The sequence below is a fragment of the Callithrix jacchus genome, chromosome 12, assembly GCF_049354715.1.
Source record: "Callithrix jacchus isolate 240 chromosome 12, calJac240_pri, whole genome shotgun sequence".
Classification (NCBI taxonomy): Eukaryota; Metazoa; Chordata; class Mammalia; order Primates; family Cebidae; genus Callithrix; species Callithrix jacchus.
Window position 1 is genome coordinate 62,450,071 of NC_133513.1, and position 22,101 is coordinate 62,472,171.

Genomic DNA, 22,101 nt, shown 5'->3' on the forward strand with positions numbered 1-22,101 from the left:
GTAGAGAAACAGCCATGAAATTATTTTTTTAAGACCAAGCCAAGCGTAGGATTAGTTTTCTTATTATGCCAAAATTCTGCAAATGGGGGTGCTTAATTGCTGAAAACAAATTTCGTTATGTTCAAGCCTCAGTAATTTTATGATCACAAGGTACCTGAAACAAAGATCTTACATTTATAGATATATATAAGATACATATGTGGGGGGGGTGGTATTTTATTGTAGATGTATTTTCTACCTCATTACTTCAGTATTCTGCTGTAGCAAAATATATGAAATGCTACCTTGAATAGAAATAGTTAAATTTGAACACTAACATTGCTCTTTCCTCATTATTGTTATTTTCTGCACTGCTGTCTTAGGATGTCAACCATGGATTAACCGAGGTAAGTTTGGTGTAGTAAAGCTCATGCTCAGAGTAAGATATACTCCATTTTCTTCTAAGTAATTGAAGAGCCAAATTTTTTTGGGGGGGGGGGTGTGGTTAAAAAGTGTAAATTAATAAATATATTTGTCTTTTTAAAAATTGAGTCTGTAGAGATTATCTTGTATAACATTTCAGAAGTTTTCTGAAGAAAATGAAATTCTGTTAACATTACGTCTATATGGTGCCTTTCAACAATATTTGCTTCAGAATAGTTTCTGTCCTTAAATCTTCCAGTATAAAGTGTAATGTGTCCTCACAATATAAAAAAGCAAACTTATATTTTAAAATTTAGCAAATGCCTACTTAATGTGGCTGAAAACATTTTATATCAGAGAATTAAAATGAACTTCATTTTTAAAATTTATTAACTGATACTCAAAATGATCACAAAGTTAAACTTCTGGTATGAATATCTTTCTCACTTCTAATATATAAAAGTTCTAGCGCTTTGGTTTAAGTAATCAACAACCCTAGACTACCCTTTTAACACTTGGGAACCTTAAAATACTTTCTTTATCTGTTACAGATTTTGGTTTTACTTTGATATGCTTTTTGTTTGTTGGTAGGTATGTTTTTCCCAGCACTTGAATCAGTGAAGCATTTTGAGTTGGCTTTAAATTATGGGTCTAATACTGTTTGCTTCTTCATTGTCACATAGAAGTAGCACAAAATTATGAAAACAGAGTTTTGAAGCCAAAGGGTGCTTTAGAGATATCTAAATCTTTTTGAATTTCAGAGAAGTAAAATTAGTTTTTATGATCATTAGCTAGGCAGTGCCAAAATATAGGCTGGAGGTAAACTTTGTCACAAGAAAAACACTGAAGAGTGAATGTTGAGAATGGAATAAAAGATAATTTATTTAGGGAGAGTATGATCAGGACTACAAATATTTAAACTACATACACTTCCCAGCAGGGGTGAAACAAAGACTAAATGATGCATTGTGATATATAGAAATGCAGATTCAGGCCGGCAAGGTGGCTCATGCCTGTAATCTCAGCACTTTGGGAGGCCAAGGCAGGCAGATCACGAGGTCAGGAGTTCAAGACCAGCCTGGCCAACATAGTGAAACCCCATCTCTACTAAAAATACAAAAAATTAGCCGGGTGTGGTGGCAGATGCCTGTAATCTCAGCTACTCGGGAGGCTAAGGCAGGAGAGTCACTTGAAAGCCGGAGGGGGAGGTTGCAGCGAGCCTAGATTGAGCCATTGCACTCCAGCCCAGGCGACAGTGTGAGACTTCGTATTAAAAAAAAAAAAAAAAAAGATGCAGATTCAGACTATGAATAATTATCTAATCACTAAGAAGTGGATTGTTTTATGGTGTATGAATTCATTGGAAGTCTTATAGCAGGGACTCTGAGTCAGGGCAGGCACAAAGATACTGTCTTGTTGAGTCGATGGTAGAAGTAGGTCCTCTTCCAACTACAAGAATGTGTGACTAGCAATTAATAACTCTTTATATTTTACTGCATGGTTAAAATACTAAGCAGTCAATCATTGTTTTACCTGCTAGGACAAGTAATTGTCTATAAAGTGTCCAATGTCTGATAATTATAATAATAGATCAGTTTTCCTAACTTTAAAGGCTAACATAATAAAAATGGTACTTTTTTTTTGTATATTAAGTAAATGAAGAGATTGTTGGACTCATAATAATTTTGACACCCTAATGACATTATACTAATAAATATCTGTTAAATGAAGGAATAGACAGATTACTTATCATTAGTCTCAGTTGTTGCTGTCACCCTAACATGTAAAAACTGGTTACAGTATTTAACATAGGAGCCCCTGATTTTAGAACAAATTTGTAACCTCATTCACTGAGACTTGCAATTAATATATGGTAAGCAAAAGATACTTGCAGTATATGATTGTATGGACCCTCAAGTATACAGTTGCCCCCTAAAATTGCAAATTGGGTTTATTCCACTGCCTCATTTAATTTTTAATAATTCTTTAAGCAGCATGTTTTATCTTTAATTCCTGAACCACATGAGTGAATAAACAAAGAATGTAGTCAACTTTATAAGAAATGACAGAATCCACAATAAGCATATCACAAATCAACTTGTACTAATAAGTTAATTTTTTATTTCCAGTTGGCAGATATCCCTGTTACAATCTGCACATATCCATTTGTATTTGATGCCCAAGCAAAAACTACTCTGTTACAGACAGATGCAGTCTTACAGATGCAGGTAAAACATTGTATATTACTAATCTAATTTGAGTTGCTTTTTTAAAAAAATTGTTTCTTTCATGTTTTTAGACAATAAATATTTGAAATTTTTCTAGGATCAGTAATGAAGGTACACAAAGTACCTTGGGTAGCTATATGTCCCCATTTCATATACTTAGTAAGAGATGGAAGTCACTAGAAGTGAGATGATTCTTCTAGGAAGAGGAAGGAAGTAGGAAGCATTTGATCTCTTGTTAGGAAGAAGATATGAAATTTCCTTGAAGAAAGTTTTAATAATAAGGTATTAAATATTTTCCTGGGGTTGGTCACCATTATCTCCTACTTCTCTTTCATGTCCCCTTCCTACCACACTTCCACATCCATTTTATGTTGAGCATTATTTGTTTTATAATGAGGAGTTTTAAAACTACTTCATATTATGACTTTAAAGGGTTACAGTAAGTTTGCTTTATCATTTGATCTTGTAAATAAAAAAGATTTTGAGCTGCTTCCTCTGGTATAGAATATCTGACTATACCAACTAAGGATTAAGAAAAGGATGAAAAAGAGCCTGAATGTTTAATAATCTAAAAATATTTTTTAAAATTGAAAACCTTCAAATCTTGTTAACCATTTTATTTTGTTCAAATAAATGCATATGGTATTCTAAATACTTTTGTAGGATTCTATACTAACAACTAGTAAACCTGTTATTTGGAGGTCTTTGTTAAAATAGTAAGTTAATAACTTGGTGATTTTAACATGGGATATTCCATTTTAGAGCAAGAACTCAGGAAGAACCATAAGAAAAGAACAAAAGTTTTAAATGATAAAAGGCAAACGCTTGGTTTGTGAGCACATTTGATCAGTTAATTAAGTGAATTTGTGTAATACTCCCTTAGCCAGATTATTTCTTACTCTCTTTGTTTTTTATTTTTTTATTTTTGAGACAAGAGTTTTGCTCTTGTCACCCAGCCTGTAGTGGAATGGCACAGTCTCAGCTCACTGCAACTTCTGCCTCCTGGGTTCAAGTGATTCTCTTGCCTCAGCCTCCTGGGTAGCTGGGATTACAGGCGCCCACCACCATGCCCTGCTAATATTTGTGTTTTTAGTAGAGACAGGGTTTCACCATGTTGGCCAGGCTGGTCTCGAACTCCTGACCTCAAGTGATCTGTCCTCATTGGCTTCCCAAAGTGCTGGGATTACAGGCGTGAGCCACCTCACCTGGCCTATTCCTTATACTCTTTAAAGGTTTGTTTTATTCTCTTCTTTACCCTACCCTCCAGTGAGTGTTTTTTAGGAAAACCAGTGCTTAGATTTATCAGTGTTATTATAGTTCTATACTTGGTTACTTTAATGGAGTTATGGGTTATATGTTAATATAAAAACATTAAAAAGGGTACTCTTTATGCTCAGTTTATTAAGTTTGTATGCCATACTGGATACTGTGTTGTGCTTGGTTAATTAAGTAGTATAGGAATTATAGAATACCTATAACTAATCGGTAGAGGTTAGCTTGTTTCAGTCACAGTAGCTTTATTGTAGCATTGCTGTTAAAATGTTAATCTTTTGTTTTCTAGATGGCTATTGATCAGGCCCACAGACAGAACGTCTCCTCTCTTTTTCTCCCAGTGATTGAATCTGTGAATCCCTGCTTAATTCTAGTGGTGCGTAGAGAAAATATTGTAGGAGATGCAATGGAAGTCCTTAGGAAAACAAAGAACATAGATTACAAAAAGCCACTCAAGGTAATCTGACATTTTCTGTTGTTTAATTGGGACTTTTATTCAGAAGCCATGTTTAAAGTTTTCCTATTTGTTTTTAGTCAGTCTTTGAAACAATAAATAAAATTATATATATATTTAAACTGTTAATTATTGAATATGTATTAGTAATAACATGTTATAGGGTCTCCAGAATGTACTTTCATTTCTTTACAGACTATTCAGTGTTTGCATTGTGCTATTTTAGGTTATATTTGTTGGAGAAGATGCTGTGGATGCAGGAGGGGTACGCAAAGAATTTTTCTTGCTCATCATGAGGGAATTATTGGATCCTAAATATGGCATGTTTAGGTATTATGAAGATTCCAGGCTCATTTGGTTTTCTGATAAGGTAAAATGTCCAACTATCTAAATTACTTCTGTGTATATACCTACATATTTATGCCTGTATGTATCAAGTTAATTCAGTAAATAAGGAGTTATTACTGGACTCCTAACATATAAAATCTGCTTTATTACAGTTTGAGAAATTGTAAACTTTGGACTTGGAGTTGTCAAAACACATTTGATGCTTACCACACATTTTAAATTAACAAAATAAATTAAGAGATGGTCAGCCAGAAAATAATGTTGACTATTTCTTCTGCTAATTTCAGTTTGGGGATTGAATAATAATCACCAGATTAACTTTTCTTCTGGGAAAAATTAATTTATCATTAGGAATCATTGATTTCTCTACTTTGTCATTTAGGGCAGGTCTGCAAACTATAGTCCATTAATGAAATTCTTCCCACCATGTTTTTGTATCAAGTTACACCCACTCATTTACCTATCGTCCAAGACTACTTTCACACTATAATAGCAGAGGTAGAGTTCAAGTAATTACAACAGAGACCCTATGTCCAAGAAACCTTAAAATATTTGCCATCTGCCCCTTTACAGAAAGTTTGTTAACTCGATTTAAAGATCATAAGTGAAACAAATGGATCAGTTTAGTAGAACTCCTGACTTGAAAGAAATTTAAATAGAATATCTATTGGTTTTAAAAACCTTAATGTAATATTTAATCATTCTGCTTAGAGGTTGGCTGTCTTACATGATGTTAGCAGTCATTTGTACTCAGTGCCTAGACTCATTAATTCATTAGGAGTTGCAAAATGGTGTGTTCCTCTAATATTTCTTTTTCGTTTATTAGCTTGGATACCTCTGTATAGAGAAATTTCCTCAAATTTTTTGATTTCTTAGTAGTACAATTCATGGGAAATGATTCTATTTAGTTAACCAATTTTTCAAAAGAATGAATTGGTTCATTAGCATAGTCCATTGGTAATAATTCATTTTTTTGTTTTGCTTTCAAGTACCATGTATTCATGGGTTTAAACATACTTGAAGTTTTTCAGTCCACTGCAGGTATTGTCTTTATTGATGCTCATATTGTCCCATCTTTGTTCAAGGAGAGCTCTTAAGGTTGGTGCCCAAGGCCTTTTGAAACAGCCTATATACTTTTTGGTAGCTTCCTTGCTACCTTATGTATTTACTATGGCAGAATGTCGCAGACTTAACTTACACATTTACTACCTAAAACTACCCACATTACCACTAATATTATGATTACTAAAATTTTTTAAATTGTTTTTCAGTTATTTTTGTCCATAGGGTATACCCTGATACAGATAGACAACCAGATAATAGAGTTTTGATATCATTTACAATTCTTACACTCTATGGTTATACCACCAAGTGAATGCTCATTTAAGTTAACCTATTTTTAGGGATTCCTTGTTCAAATTCAATTTAGTTTTACAATAATATAAAATATCTACATAGTTCCAAAGTCACATCTACAAAATAAGTTCTATTCAAAGAAGTCAAGCTCCACCTTGTTTTCTCCATCCTATAGGTGATCTTTTGAAAAGGTATGGGCTATCCTCCTTAAAAATATATATGTGTAGATAGCAATATATTACATACCAATGTCATTTTCCTGGTTTTGACGATAGTTATGTAAGCTGTTACCACTGGAGAAAATTGGGTGAAGGGTACATGGGAGTTCTTTATATTATTTGTGCAATTTATGGGTCTTTAAGGTATTTTAAAGTAAGTATTTTTTGGCTAGGCACAGTGGCTCACACCTGTAGTCCCAGCTCTTTGGGAGGTTGAGGTGGGTGGATCACCTGAGGTCAGGAGTTTGAGACCAGCCTGGCCAACATGGTGAAACCACCCTGTCTCTACTAAAAATGTAAAAATTAGCTGGGTGTGGTGGCAGGCTCTTGTAATCCCAGCTACTTGGGAGGCTAAGGCAGGGAGAATTACTTGAACGGAGAGGCGGAAGTTGCAGTGAGCGGAGATAACACCACTGCACTCCAGCCTGAGCAACAAAGTAAGACTGTCTCAAAAAATAAATGAATAAATTTTAAAAATAAAATAAATATTTTTAAAAGTGGTGGTATACTATACATATTTTTTCCTTTATCAAGTAAGGGTATCTTATTTTAGATGAGAAATTGGAGTGTGATGTGATTAATTACTCAGAAAATGAAAAATCAGTAATGAAAGAGGGGATAGCAGTTGCAGGAGTAGGGTCCTTAAGTTGTGAAGACAGGATGGGGTTTAGTGTACTTGTCAGAGGATTTATTGTGGACACATAGATCCATATCAGGAGGTGATATAGTTTGGATATCCCCTCCAGATCTCATGTTGAGATGTAATCCCCAGTGTTGGAGGTGGCGCCTGGTTGGAGGTGTTTGGGTCCTGGGGGCACATCCCTCATGGCTTGGTCTGTCCTCTCAGTAGTGAGTCAGTTTTCATAAAATCTGATTGTTTAAAAGTGTATGGCACTGGCCAGGCACGATGGCTCAAGCCTGTAATCCCAGCACTTTGGGAGGCTGAGGTGGGTCGATTACGAGGTCAGGAGATGGAGAGCAGCCTGACCAATATGATGAAACCATGTCTCTACTAAAAATATAAAAATTAGCTGGGCATGGTGATGCACGCCTGTAATCTCAGCTACATCGGAGGCTGAGGCAGGAGAATCTCTTGAACCCGGGAGGCAAAGGTTGCAGTGAGCCGAGATCGCACCATTGCACTCCAGCCTGGGCAACAGAGCGAGATTCCATCTCAAAAAACAGAGGTATGGCACCTCTCTCCCAACCTCACTCTCTTGCTTCTGCTCTGGTCATGTGATGTGTAAGCTCCCACCTTACTCATGTGAGTAAAATCTCCCTGGGGCTTCCCCAGAAGCCAAGTAGATGGTAGTGCCATGCTTTCTGTATAGCCTGCAGAACTGTGAGCCAGTCAAACCTCTTTTCTTTATAAATTCCACAGTCTTAGGAATTTCTTTATAGCAATGCAAGAACGACCTAATACAGGAGGGAAAGCCAAGTACATACATATGTAAATGCAAATCACTTGATATAGTTGATGGTAGGAGGTTGTGAAAGTTTGCTTGAAATTATTTCTGTTTTTTATAGTGAAATAAGTTGCAGGTTTATTAGCAGTGCAAGAAAGAAAGTTAAAATTCTGGGGACTTGGAGATGGGAGGAGTTGTGAAGTTATCACTTTGAGAAATGAAAAAATACATTGATCATGTATATAAATACAAGATTAGACTGGCAGCATTGAAGGCCCACTTGAAATTTACGTTAATAAATTTAATAGGAGACCAGTTGGCACGGTTGTGTTTTTTCTCTTTAGTCACGTTTAGCTATTTGCGTAGAGGTAAGGACAAGACCAACAGTTGATTTTAACCATGTTTTGGTGTTAGCAGGTGAGTGTAACACAGAAGGGAGTAAAGGGCAAGGGAGTTATTATAGTGAGGGATTATGGAATTTCAGCTTTGTGTGAGCTTGGTTTGGACAAATAGATAAACAGATTGTAGTTGATGATGGAATTGTATTGAGAGACTGAGATAAGAAGTCAGAGGTGTTGGTTAGTTACAGAATGCTTGAAATTGAGTAATGGAGTATTGTAGTTGAATGTAAGATATAACCATGGGAATGGACGTTGAGGTGCGGTGAAGAACAAGATTGTTGGAAACAGACAGGACCAGGAACTGAGAGGCTAATGTGTTATATGCATTTTTGGTCTGGATATTGAAGTTGCCAAAAACAATGACAGAAATAAGGTAGAGAAAGAAAACCTAAGATAGTGCCAAAGTTTGTGAATGAAGGAATTGTGGAAGGTTTTTTATACAACTGCCCAAGGAACAGTAGCAGGGAATATAGTCAGTTGGCCTGTGTTTCAGAGGAGTCAGAAATTTTAGGATGGCAAATGGAAGTCTAGAAGCACCAAAGAGCAAGGAGACCTACCTTAGCTCTAGACACAATCATACGAAGGTTTGGAAGAAAAAAGTGACACCACTTGTGAGAGCTGAGAGGAAATGGTGTCCTCAGGAGATAGTCTTGTTTTCTTAGACAGAAAGGGGAACAAAATTGGAGTTTATGATAGAAGCAGTTTTCCAAATGGTAGATTGTGAGTTCCAGGACAAACAGTGAAAGGGTTTGGTGGAGCAAGGGCAGTCATAAAATTATGTCAGACTTGAATGCATCTCACAATGCTGTATGGATGTGGGTATAGGTATAACATAGGAGTTTCATGGCTTTGTATTTGGTCAGTAAACAGGCATAGAAGACATGGTGGAGTTAGTCCTAAGGGCCTCTGAGGTAAGTGGACAGTCTGCTCAAATCCTAGCCTCCTTCCTGGCACTGCTCTCTTTATAGAGAAATAGGGAAGTTTTAGTGGTGTAACAGGTAGAATTTGAGAGAGCATATGAGTTTGGGGCCTGTCCTGCTAGAAACATAGTGTTCTGTCTGCCCTTTAGTCAGTTTTGCAAAGAGAATGTTTTGAGACCAAGGGAGGGGCAGTTGTAACAAGCCTTATCATGAATCTCTGTGGGACCTTTTCAGTTATATCTCAACTTGGCTGGTGAGAGCTTCTTAGAGCTGGCTCTACCCTTTGGTGTATTCTTGACATATCTCCATTATTTTTCAAGCATTTCTTTACATTTGGTACAGTAAACATTCCAGGATCATCTTACGTTCCCACCCCAGCCCTGGCATTAGCCATTTTTTCATAAGAGCTTTGTCTTTTTTAAGTGAAAAATGGTATTTAGAAATCAGGCTCTGGATGCTAAGTGTACTTAATGTTTCCAGAGAGTCAGTAGTTCTGGGTTCTTTGAGCTGACAGAACTAGGAACTATGTGTGTGTATACACATATGCATACATAGACATATCTATATTTAGAGCTGTTTATATATGTTGAAGACCATGTAATCAAACTGATACTTCTAATTCTATTCAAACACGAAAGAATTTACTCTAGCCTTCTCCTTTCCATATTATGTATATAACTTTCATCATCAATGAGAAACCTTACTGCCATCATCTTTAGGGTTTTTACTTAAATCTCCCTGTATATATCCAGTCTTCAGGCTGCACTGGTCGAAAGCTCAACCTCAGACATACTGGATCACCATCTCAGAAAAGGCATAATAGTAAATGTTACCTGTGTACTTTTCCCAAATTCCCTTTATGATGTTAAGGCAATTCCCTTCTTTCCCTAGTTTGTTAAGCATTTTTATCATGAAAGAGTATTAGAGATAGTCTTTTATGTTATCCTTTTTTTTTTTTTTTTTTGCTTTGTTTTGTTTTTTGGTTTTTGTTTGTTTGTTTTGAGATGGAGTCTCACTCTATATCACCCAGGCTGGAGTGCAGTGGCACAATCTTGGTTCTCTGCAAACTCTGCCTCCTGGGTTCAAGTAATTCTCCTGCCTTGGCCTCCTGAATATCTGGGATTACAGGCATACCCACCACACCCGGCTAGTTTTTTATATTTTCGGTAGAGACGGAGTTTGACCATGTTAGCCAGGCTGGTCTCAAACTCCTGACCTCAAGTGATCCACCCGCCTCAGACTCTGGAAGTGCAGTATTTTGTTGACAATTTTCACATCTATGTTCATAAAGAATATTGGTTTGTAGGGTTGGATTTTTGTTTGTTTACTGTTTTTTTTGTTTGGGGAGTATGTGTGCAAGCTCCTTGTCTGGCTTTGATATTTTGATAGTGATCGCCTCATAGAATGGTTTAGAAAATACTCCCTCTGCTTTGATCTTCTGGAAGAGTTTAAGAATTGGTGTTGGCCGAGTGCGGTGGCTCAAGCCTGTAATCCCAGCACTTTGGGAGGCCGAGGCGGGTGGATCACGAGGTCAAGAGATCGAGACCATCCTGGTTAACATGGTGAAACCCCATCCCTACTAAAAATACAAAAAATTAGCTGAGCATGGTGGCACGTGCCTGTAATCCCAGCTACTCAGGAGGCTGAGGCAGGAGAATTGCCTGAACCCAGGAGGCGGAGGTTGCGGTGAGCCGAGATTGCACTCCAGCCTGGGTAACAAGAGCGAAACTCCATCTCAAAAAAAAAAAAAGGAATTGGTTTTAATTCTCTTTCAAATGTTTGGTAGAATCTGTTCCTTGGCTTTTCTTTGTTGGAAGATTTTTTAATTATAGATTTAATCTCTTCAATTGTTATGGGTTTATTCAGATTTTTCTAGTATTTTTGTAGTGTCAGCTGAGTTCACTTGGTCCTTCATATCTGTGGATTTCATATCTATGGATTCAACTAACCACAGATAAAAATATTCAGAAAAAAATTGCGTCTGTACTGAACATGTAACAGACTTTTTGTCATTATTCCTTATACAATATAGGATAACAACTATTAACATAACACATTGTATTTGGTATTATAAGTACTTTAGAGAGTATTTAAAATATATAAGATGATGTGATACATTATATGCAAATACTCTATACCATTTTATATCAGGGACTTGAGTATCCTTGAATTTTGGTATTTGCTGCAGGTCCTGGAACCAGTCCCCCATGAATACCAAAGGACAATTAGTTTGTCAGTTTCTATGAATGTGTCTATTTCCTCTAGGTTATCTATTTTGTTGGCATACAATTGCTCATAATGTTTCCTATAATTTTATTTCTGTAAAGTAGTAATGGCCCCACTTTCATTCCTGATTTTAGTCATTTGAATCTTCTTTTTCTCTTGGTCAGTCTAGCTAAAGGCTTGTCACTTTTAAAACAACCAACTTTTGGCTTTGTTGCTTTTGTGTATTATTTTTCTTTTTTTAAAGTAAAAGTAAATGTTTCATAGATGCAGGAATTGGTGTAATCACTGAAATACATCCAGAGGGTGCAGCCCTTCTAGGAAAAGAGGAAGCTCACCCCTGTAATCCCAGCACTTTGGGAGGCTGAGGCAGGTGGATCACAAGGTCAGGTGTTCAAGACCAGCCTGGCCAATATGGTGAAACCTCATCTCTACTAAAAATAAAAATATCAGCTGGGCGTTGTGGCATGCACCTGTAATCCCAGATACTTAGGAGGCTGAGGCAGGAGAATTGCTTGAACCCGGGAGGCAGAGGTTGCAGTGAGCCGAGATCGTGCCACTGCACTTCAGCCTGGGTGACAGAGTGAGATTTTGTCTCAAAAAAAAAAAAAAAAAGTTGGAAGTCAGCATTAATTTGTTTAAAATACCAACACTTAACTGCAAGTGCAAAGTTAAACAACAGGACTCATAAATTGTTCATTAAAGGTGAAGTTAAGAGGAAAAATGATGCAGGGAAATAACAGTTTTCTTTTTTTTTTAATTTCAATAGGTTTTTGGGAAACAGGTGGTGTTTGGTTACATGAATAAGTTCTTTAGTGGTGATTTCTGAGATTTTGGTGTACCCATCACCCGAGCAGTGTACACTGTACCCAATGCGTAGTATTTTATCCCTCACCCACTACCACCCTTTCTCCCGTGTCCCCAAAGTCCATTGTGTCTCATGCACTTGCATCCTCATAGCTTAGCGCTCCCGCTTATGAGTGAGAACATACAATGTTTGGTTTCCCATTCCTGAGTTATTTCACTGAGAATAATGGTCACCAGTTCCATCCAAGTTTCTATAAATGCCATTATTTCGTTCCATTTTATGGGTGAGTAGTATTCCATGGTATACATATATACCAAATTTTTTTATCCACTTACTGATTGATGCACATTTGGGCTGGTTCCATTATTTTTGCATTTGCAAATTGTGCCGCTATAAACGTGGATGTGCAATTATCTTTTTTGTAAAAAAAAAACTTCTTTTCCTCTGGGTAAATACCCAGTAGTGGGATTGCTGGATCAAATGGTAAATCTACTTTTAGTTCTTTTTAAATTTTTTATTTATTTTGGGGGGGGGTACAAAATGGAGTCTTTCTCTGTCACCCAAGCTGGAATTCACTGGCATAGTCTTGGCTCACTGCAACCTCTGCCTTCCATGATCAAGCCAGTCTTGTGCCTCAGCCTCCTAAGTAGCGAGAACTATAGGTGTGACCTACCACGCCTCACTAATTTTTGTATTTTTAGTAAAGACAATGTTTCGTCATGTCGGCCAGGCTGGTCTTGAACTCCTGACCTTAGATGATTCACTACCTCAGCTTCCCATAGTGCTGTGATTACAGGCGTGAGCCACCATGCCTGGCCTACTTTTTGTTCTTTAAGGAATCTCCACAATGTTTTCCATAGTAGCTGTACTAGTTTGCATTCCCACCAACAGTGTAGAAGTGTTCCCTTTTCATCACATCCACACTAGTATGTATTTTTTTTTAATTATTTTATTATGGCCATTTCTGCGGGAATAAGGTGGTATTGCATTGTGGTTTTGGTTTGAATTTCCCTGATCATTAGTGATGTTGAGCAGTTTTTCTTTTTCTTTTTTTTTTTTTTTTTTTTGAGGTGGAGTCTTGCTCTGTCACCCAGGCTGGAGTGCAGTGGCACGATCTTGGCTCACTGCAACCTCTGCCTCCCGGGTTCAAGCCATTCTCCTGCCTCAGCCTCCCGAGCAGCTGGGACTACAGGCGCCCACCACTATGCCCAGCTAATTTTTTGTATTTTATTAGAGACAGGGTTTCACCATATTGGCCAGACTAGTCTCAAACTCCTGACCTCTCATGATCCACTCACCTCAGCCTCCCAAAGTACTGGGATTACAGGTATGAGCCACTGTGCCTGGCCTTTTTTTTTTTTTTTGCCATTTGTATATCTCCTTTTGGGAATTGTCTATTCATGTCCTTAGCCCACTTTTTGATAGGATTTTTTTTTTCCTGCTACTTTGCTGGAGTTCTTTATAGATTCTGGATTGTGTATTATTTTTCTATTCCCTAATTCATGTGTCAGTGCTTTAATATTTAGCTTTTTCCATCTGCTAGTTTTGGGTATAGTTTGTTCTTAGTTCCTTAGGATATAAACTTAGGTTATTGACTTGTGATTATTCCTTTTTTTTTTTTTTTTTTTTTTTTTTTAGTTTAAGTGTTTACAACTGTTAGTTTCCCTCCGAACACTGCTATTTCACATCCTGTAAGTTGTAGTACACTGTGTTTTCATTAGCATCTAAGTATTTTCTAATTTCCCTTGTGATTTCTTCTTTGATCCTTTGGTTGTTTAAGAGTGTATTATTTAATTTCCATATATTTGTGAATTTTTCAGATTTTCTTTTGTTATTTCTAGTTTCGTTTCATTATGGTATGAAAGGATAAGTTTTTATGATTTTAGCCTTTTTAAAATTTAAAATTAGGTCGGAAGTTTCGTGACCTGATATATGGTCTATCCTAGAAGATGTTCCATGTACACTTAAAAAGAAGGTGTATTTGTCGGGTGCCGTGGCTCATGCATGCCTTCCTTTGATTCTGTCAGTTTTTGCCTTATGTATTTTGGAGCTGTGTTGTTAAGTTCATAACTATTTGTAATAGTTATATCTTCTTGATGAATTGACCCTGTTATATCAATATTTGTCTTTGTCTCATATCAGTTTTGCATATTACTATTTTGTCTGTTTTTAGTATAGTTTCTCTAGCTCTCTTTTGTTGCTATTTACATGGAATAACTATTTTCCAAACCTTAACTTTGAATCTATTTCTGTCTTTGGACTTAAAGCAAGACTTGTTTTGTGGCCTAACATATGGTCCATCCTTGAGAATGATTCATGTACTGTAGAGAACAATGTATATTCTTCAGCTACTGGATGAAATGTTCTATAAATATCTATTAGGTCCATTTGGTCTATAGTTCAGATTAAGACCAATGTTTCTTCATTGATTTTATGTTTGAATGATCTGAAGGTGGAGTGTTGAAGTTTCCAGCTCTTATTGTATTGGGGTCTGTCTCTCTGTCTCTTTAGCTCTGATAATATTTGCTTCATATATCTGGGCACTCTAGTGTTAGATGCATATTTATATTTGTAATTGTTATATCTTCTTGCTGAATTGACCCCTTTATCATTATATAATGACCTTCTTTGTCTTCTTTTATAGTTTTTATCTTGGATTTTCTTTTATATGTATCTTTTCTTTTCTTGAACATTTGCATGGGTTATTTTCAATGTAGGTGTCCTTATAGGCAAAGTATGTTTCTTGTAGGCAGCAGATCATTGGGTCTTGGTTTTTTTTGTTTTTTGTTTTTAATCCATTTACCTAGTCTGTGTCTTTTGACTGGCGTGTTTAGTCCATTTATATTGATTGATAAGGACTTATTCTTGCATTTTTTTTTTTACTCTTGCATTCTAGCCATGTCACACAGGCTAGAATGCAGTGGTGTGATCACAGCTCACTGCAGTCTCTCCTGGATTCCAGGGATCCTCCCACTTCAGCCACTGAACAGTTAGGACTATAGTCACATGCCACCATGTCTGGAATTTTTGTATTTTTTTAGAGATGGAATTTCACCATGTTGCCCAGGCTGATCTCAAATTTCTGGGCTCAAGTGATCTGCCCACCTCAGCCTCACTAAGTGCTATGGGAGCCAGCAGTGTCTGGCCACTCCTGCCATTTTAAAATGTGTTCTGGTTATTTTTTGCTTATCTCTTTCTTCTCTTTCCTTTTTGTATTCTTTTTTATGAAAATGATTTTTCTCTGGTGGTATGTTTTGATTTCTTTTTTTATCTTTTGTATTTTTTTTATTTGAGTGTACCATGAGGCTTACAAATAGCTTATAACCCAATATTGTAAACTGAAGATAACACCAATTATATAAACAAACTAACAAGCAAAGAGAAAACTAATAAAGACTTTAATATTCCTCTGGTTTTTACCTTCTTGTTTCTGTTTATCTTACTACACTGTATGTCTTGTAGCTGTAGTTATTACATGTTTTAGTCTTTCTGCTCAAGGTATAAGAAGTTTACACACCACAATTACAGTGTCATAATATTCTGTGTTTTTTCTTTGTATTTACTATTACTGGTAAGTTTTGTACCTTCACATGATTTCTTACTGCTCATTAAAGTTCTTTACTTTCAGACTGAAGAACTCCATTTAGTTTTTCTTCTTGGACAGGTAAACCCCTCAGCTTTTATTTTCCTGGGAAAATCTTTGTCCTTCATGTTTGAAGGATATTCTCACTGGATATACATACTATTCAAATTTTTTCCTTCAACTTTAAATATGTCATGCCATTCTCCTGGCCTGTAAGGTTTCCACTGAAAAGTCTGCTGCCAGATGTAGTGAGCTCCAGTGTTTGTTGTTTCTCTTCTCTTACTGCCTCCTAATGCAGATATGGCTGCAATGACCAAAAACTTAGATCACAACACCCAAGTCCCTCCAAATACCTGGAAAGCCTTCCCAAGAAGGATGAGTACAAACAAAACCAGACTGTGAAGACTCCAATAAATACTTACCTCTTCAATGCCCAGACACCAACAAACATCCACAAGCATCACAACCATTCAGGAAAACATGACCTCACCAAATGAACTCTCTTGCTTTATCCTTGACCTTTGGGAGTTTGATTATTAAATATCTTGAAGTAGTCTTATTTGGGCTAAATTTGCTTGGTGTTCTATAACTTTCTTGTACTTGAATATTGATATCTTTCCCTACGTTTGAGATGTTCACTGTTTTTATCCCATTTCTTTCTCTACCTCCTCTTTAAGGCCAATAACTCTTTGATTTGCCCTTTTGAGGTGATTCTCTAGATCTTGTAAGAGTGCTTCATTCTTTTTTACTGGTTTTTCTTTTGTCTCCTCTGATTGTGTACATTGAAATAGTCTGTCTTCAGGTTCACTAATTGTTTCTTTTTCTTGATCAGTTCCACTGCTGAGAGACACTGATGTGTTACTTTTCAGTATGTCAGTTGCATTTTTCAACTCTAGAATTTCTGCTTGATTCTTTTTAATCTCTTTATTAAACTTATCTGATAGGATTCTGAATACCTTCTGTGTGTTATCCTGAATTTATTTTTCCCCAGAAGAGCTATTTTGAATTCTCTGTCTGACTGAAAGGTCACATATCTCTGTCTCTCATTGACTGGTCACTGGCGCCTAATTTAATTCATTTGGTGACGTCATGTTTTCCTGGATGGTTGTGATGCTTGTGGATGTTTGTTGGTGTCTGGGCGTTGAAAAGTTAAGTATTTATTGTAGTCTTCACAGTCTGGTTTTGTTTGTACTCATCCTTCTTGGGAAGGCTTTCCAGGTATTCGGAGGGACTTGGGTGTTGTGATCTAAGTTTTTGGTCATTGCAGCCATATCTGCATTAGGAGGCACCCCAAGCCCAATAGCACTATGTCTCTCGTAAACTAAGAGGTACTGCCTGGTCTTGGATAAGATTCAGAAGAATGCTGTGGATCACCAGGCAGAGACTCTTGATCTCTTTCCTCATTTTTTCCCAAACAAATAGAGTCTCTCTGTGCTGAGCTCTCTGGAGCTGGGTGAGAGGTGATGCCAGCACCTTTGTGGCTACCACCACTGGGACTGTACTGGGTTAGACCTGAAGCCAGCTCTGCACTGGGTCTCACCTAGGGCTCATGGTAACCACTGGCTGGCTACTGCTTGTGTTTGCTCAAGACCCTAGGGCTCTGCAATCAGCAGGTGGTGACCCCAGACAAGCTTATGTTCTTTCCTTCAGTGCACAGAGTCCACTCAGTTCCAGTTGGGTCCAGAAATGCTGTCTGAGAGCCAGGCCTTGAAGTCAGAAACCTTAGGAATCTACTTGGTGCTCTGTTCTACTGTGGCCTTGCTGGCACCGAAGCCACAAGGCAAAGTTGTTTCCACTCTACAGGCCCCATCCATAGAATAATTAGGTAGGGACCTTTCAAAGGAGAATCCTCAAATGTCAGCATATATTGTTTATTTTGTCCTTCGGGTTTTCAAGAAAGGTTGTAACCCTGGATGTCTGTGTTTTAGTAGTGGTTTGGACTGTGGAAAGGAAGCCAGGATTCTCCTTGTTCACTAACTATACAGACCTTCATTTGATCCTTTTGTTTTCAGCAAAGCACCCTGACTATCAGCTGCCTCAGATTCCAGAGCCTCTGGTTCAGGCTCGCCAAAAGAACCAAGTATCCTAGTTTCAACGCCACTCTAATACCTCCGCCTTTTAGAGTCTTTATGTTCACCATAGCTGAGCTAACTGGCTACCTCTGATGTTGCAGTTGCAGGCATTGGTACTTCAAATTCCTGAGCCTGTAACACATATTAGCTGTAAGTTACTATTTCAGTTTTTTCTACTTCACCAATTCAGTTACCAGCCATTTGTCCACTTTTCATATTTTGAAATGTTACTAACATCTCTTACTCTCTTTTTTTCCTGTGGACTTATACCATTTACACTATCTCCCAAAAGATAAGTGGACCAAGTACCTGAGGAGATATTTCATGAGCACCCACATATTTCTGCTTTTCAGTGTCACAAATAGAAATGTGTATTCAAGCAAGTTGTTATTTTAAACTCAAAAATGGGTTTGTGTATGTATAGAGTATATATACAGATGAAAACATGAAGAATGGGGCATTTTCCTGAACTGTAGCAGTTCAAACTGGAACAGGGGTAGAGGAAAACAGATTAGCAATGTGCTTGACTATCTTTTGACTTATGAATTCTTCCTTAGGAAGTAGAATTTCTCCTAAGGAAATATTTCAAACTATGGACCAAGATATGCAAAAAGTTGCCCATCTTATTTTTAATATTACTATCTAAGTAGAATAACTGACGCTTATTAAACTTTTCATGTGTGCTTCAAGAACTGTGCCAGAAGTGTTTAACCTATATTATCCCATGTAATCCTCACGACAATCATATGAGATAAATACTATATTTATCTTCTCTGAAAACACAGAGCTAGACTGCCAAACCAGGCTGAAGCCCAGGTCTAATTTATAACATTTATTCTTTAGCCATCATGCTCACAGTTCTCTGTAAATACATATTACTGTTATAAAGATGAAGGAAAGAGTAAACATTTTCAGTGTGTCAGTAGTGTAAGTATGTTTCAGTAATCTAAACATCCAACTAGAGTAAAACAGCTAAATTTAGCAATTCATTGTACTTTCATGATACGATATGCAGCCATTAAAAAGTCATATTTTGGGCGGACGCAGTGGCTCATGCCTGTAATCCCAGCACTCTGGGAGGTGGGATCACCTGAGGTCAGGAGTTGGAGATCAGCCTGACCAATATGGTGAAACCCCATCTCTACTAAAAATACAAAAATTACTCGGGCTGTGGTGGTGCACGCCTGTAATCTCACTTACTCAGGAGGCTGAGGAGGGAGAATCACTTGAACCCAGGAGGCATACACTGCAGTGAGTGGAGACCACACCACTGCACTCCAGCCTGAGCAACAGAGGGAGACCCTGTCTCAAAAAAACAAAAACAAACAAAAAAAGTCATGTTTTAGAAGAACATTTAATGACATAATACTCATATTATAATTAGAAAATGAGATAAAATCTTAAATACAGCGTATTACAATTATTTTTCTGAGCTTATTATAGGTAGAAATACACACAAAATTTTTTATCGTTATTCCTGAGTGATTGGTTTACAGGTTTTATCATTTTCTTTCTTATGTTTTTTCTGTTTTCCAAATTTCAAATGTGTATTTTTAAATCAGAAAAAAAGTTAGAGTATTTAGTTCACCTATTAACTTAATGTTGAGTGACATGAATATGCTTATGTGTCTGGGAAAAAACAGTTGTAAAGTCATATGTATAGTGTGATCTCAGCAAGATATTAATTAATTTATTATTTTTTTCTCTATCTTCAAAATTGTATACTATAAGCATATTTATGTAATCATAGAAAATTTAATATTTTAACTTGGAGGAAATGTCTGTACTTTTTCTTATATTTTTAGACATTTGAAGACAGTGATTTGTTCCATTTGATTGGTGTTATCTGTGGCTTAGCTATTTACAATTTTACTATTGTGGACCTCCATTTTCCTTTGGCTTTATATAAGAAACTACTGAAAAAGAAGCCATCCTTGGATGATTTAAAAGAACTAATGCCTGATGTTGGGAGGTTAGTTGTAAAAAAACAAAACAAAACAAAACAGTCAAAAGGTAGTAGGGTTTGGGAGATAAGAAGTGGGGAATGTACTGAAAACTTTCCTTCTGTGAATGAATATTTTTTTTTGTTGTTCTTAAATTTCTGAAATAAACTAAACAAATGCCCCTCTAATACAGGAAACTCCATTATGTTACTCAGATCAAAATTTTCTGTTGAAAGACTAAATTTGGCTGGTGCCTTGGCTCACACTTATAATCCTAGCGCTTTGGGAGGCAGATTGATCACCGGAGGTCAGGAGTCAATACCAGTGTGACCAACATGGCAAAACCCCATCTATACTAAAACTACAAAAAATTAGGCAGGCGTGGTGGCACACGCCTGTAGTCCCAGCTACTCGGGAGGCTGAAGCAAGAGAATCACTTGAACTCAGGAGGTGGAGGGTTCAATGAGCCAAGATTGCACTGTATTGCTTCAGCCTGGGTGACAGAGCAAGACTGTTTCAAAGAAAAATTTTTTTTTTAGTGATTTGATAATACCTTGCAAATAACAGACAATCACCTTAGGAAAGCAATTTTTTTCTGAGAGTGGTTAAATGATTTATTTGGACTTTTACTTCTGATAACCTTCATTCCTAGTTTGAATATGTGAAATATATTTTTATTTATTAAATAAAATGGATTAAAAATAAGGACAAATGGGCTAGGTATGGTGGCTCACGCCCATAATCCGAGCACCTTGGGAGGCCAAAGCAGGCGGATCATGAGGTCAGGAGTTTAAGATAAGCCTGGCCAACATGGTGAAACCCCATCTCTACTAAAAATACAAAAATTAACTGGGTGTGGTGTGACACACCTGTAATCCCAGCTGCTCTGGAGGCTGAGGCAGAAGAATTGCTTAAAAAGCCAGGGGGCAGAGGTTGCAGTGAGGCACTGCATTCTAGCTTGGGCAACAGAGCAAGACTCCATCTCAAGAAAATAAAATAAAATAAGGAAAAATGTTAAAATAAGTGGATACATGGCATTTTGTATTCAGAAAAGTGATAAGAACCTTTAATTTTTTTCCTTCAGCATCATTTATGTTTGCCATTGTTTATTCACTATTTTGAAAAAGATATAAAATTACAAATTGACAAAAAGGATTTTAAGTGAATGAGAAGTATATACATATTCATAAGTAAAATAGTCAAAATACCCAATAATGATTTTGTGCTAAGAAACAAATATATTATTTTGCAGAAGCATGCAACAATTACTGGATTATCCAGAAGATGACATAGAGGAAACATTTTGTCTTAATTTTACGGTAAGATGGAAAGACAAATTAGCCTGATTATTCATCATCCCTTTTATTTAAGAAACGTGTCTTACAGTTTTTCTTCATTTGATGGATGGAATTATTAAAGAACCCTTTAGCTAACATTTATTGAGCATTTACTATGTGCTAGCTAGTCATAGTACATGCATTTCATTTAATCCTCAACAATCCAATGAGGTTAGGATTATCCCTGTTTTACAGATGAAGAAAACTGAAAAAGATCGTTACTTTGGAAGTCAGTATACATACCAACCTCTGTTACTTAAACCTGTGTGCTTTATCATTATGCTAAAGATATTTACAAATACAAGACATCCTGTTTATCCTTGTGTTCATTTTTGAGTCTGGAGTTACAGAAATGCTTTAGAGAAGCAAAAGGTTATTATGAGAATATTACTACTAAACTTAAAAACATAAATTTCCACTGGTACATTCCATTGTATTTCACACTAACATTCATCCTTGCCCATCTTGCCTTACTCACTGTTGGATAACATAGATAAAACAAATGCGAATACATTGCAATATCATTTGGAAAATGAAATTGCAAATCTTGTAAAGATGCACAGTTTCATTAAGGCAACGAAAAGGATGTTAAATAACTGATCCAGTCACATGCAAAGCTATTAATAGATGAGGATATGCTAGGAGTAGACTAGTTGGCAATTAAATATGAGAAAATCCATAAAGGTTATATAAGGCCCTCCAGAAGGGAACAATTCGAATATTATAAATTAGACTCTGGGGAAATTGTAAAACCTTTGGTTGACGGAGTCTGGCTCTGTCACCAGGCTGGAGTGCAGTGGCGTGATCTCAGCTCACTGCAACCTCTGCCTCCCAGGTTCAAGTGATTTTCTTGCCTCAGCCCCCCCAAGTAGTTGGGATTGCAGGTGCATACCACCATGCCCAACTAAGTTTTGTATTTTTAGTAGAGACAGTGTTTCACCATGTTGGCCTGTATGATCTCAATCTTTTGACCTGGAGATCTGCCTGCCTCAGCCTTCCAAAGTGCTGCTATTACAGGTGTGAGCCATTGTGCTCAGCCTGTTTTTCTTTTTAAAATTTTTTTATTTGTATATTTGTTTGCCACTCGCCACACATAACAGTTTTCTTTATGGTTTTGTTGTCAAAGCTGT

At 36.8% G+C, this 22,101-nt stretch overlaps 1 protein-coding gene across 15 annotated transcripts in view; it reads left to right on the plus strand.

Moving 5' to 3' along the window:
- The window catches only part of HERC4 (HECT and RLD domain containing E3 ubiquitin protein ligase 4), a 157,261-nt gene that overhangs the window by 119,526 nt on the left and 15,634 nt on the right, over positions 1–22,101 (plus strand). For 8 of the 15 annotated variants that reach the window (XR_013524948.1, XR_013524949.1, XM_078345821.1 and 5 more), the window contains 6 exons: positions 363–386; positions 2,532–2,630; positions 4,192–4,359; positions 4,583–4,726; positions 19,497–19,663; positions 20,887–20,953. Coding sequence is in view for 12 of the 15 variants with exons in the window: in XM_078345821.1 (XP_078201947.1) it covers positions 363–386; positions 2,532–2,630; positions 4,192–4,359; positions 4,583–4,726; positions 19,497–19,663; positions 20,887–20,953 (669 nt within the window). In the remaining 3 variants the exon portion in view is untranslated. The remainder of the gene's footprint in view (positions 1–362; positions 387–2,531; positions 2,631–4,191; positions 4,360–4,582; positions 4,727–19,496; positions 19,664–20,886; positions 20,954–22,101) is intronic. The other 7 variants (XR_013524950.1, XM_078345822.1, XM_003734474.6 and 4 more) reach the window with 1 other exon arrangement.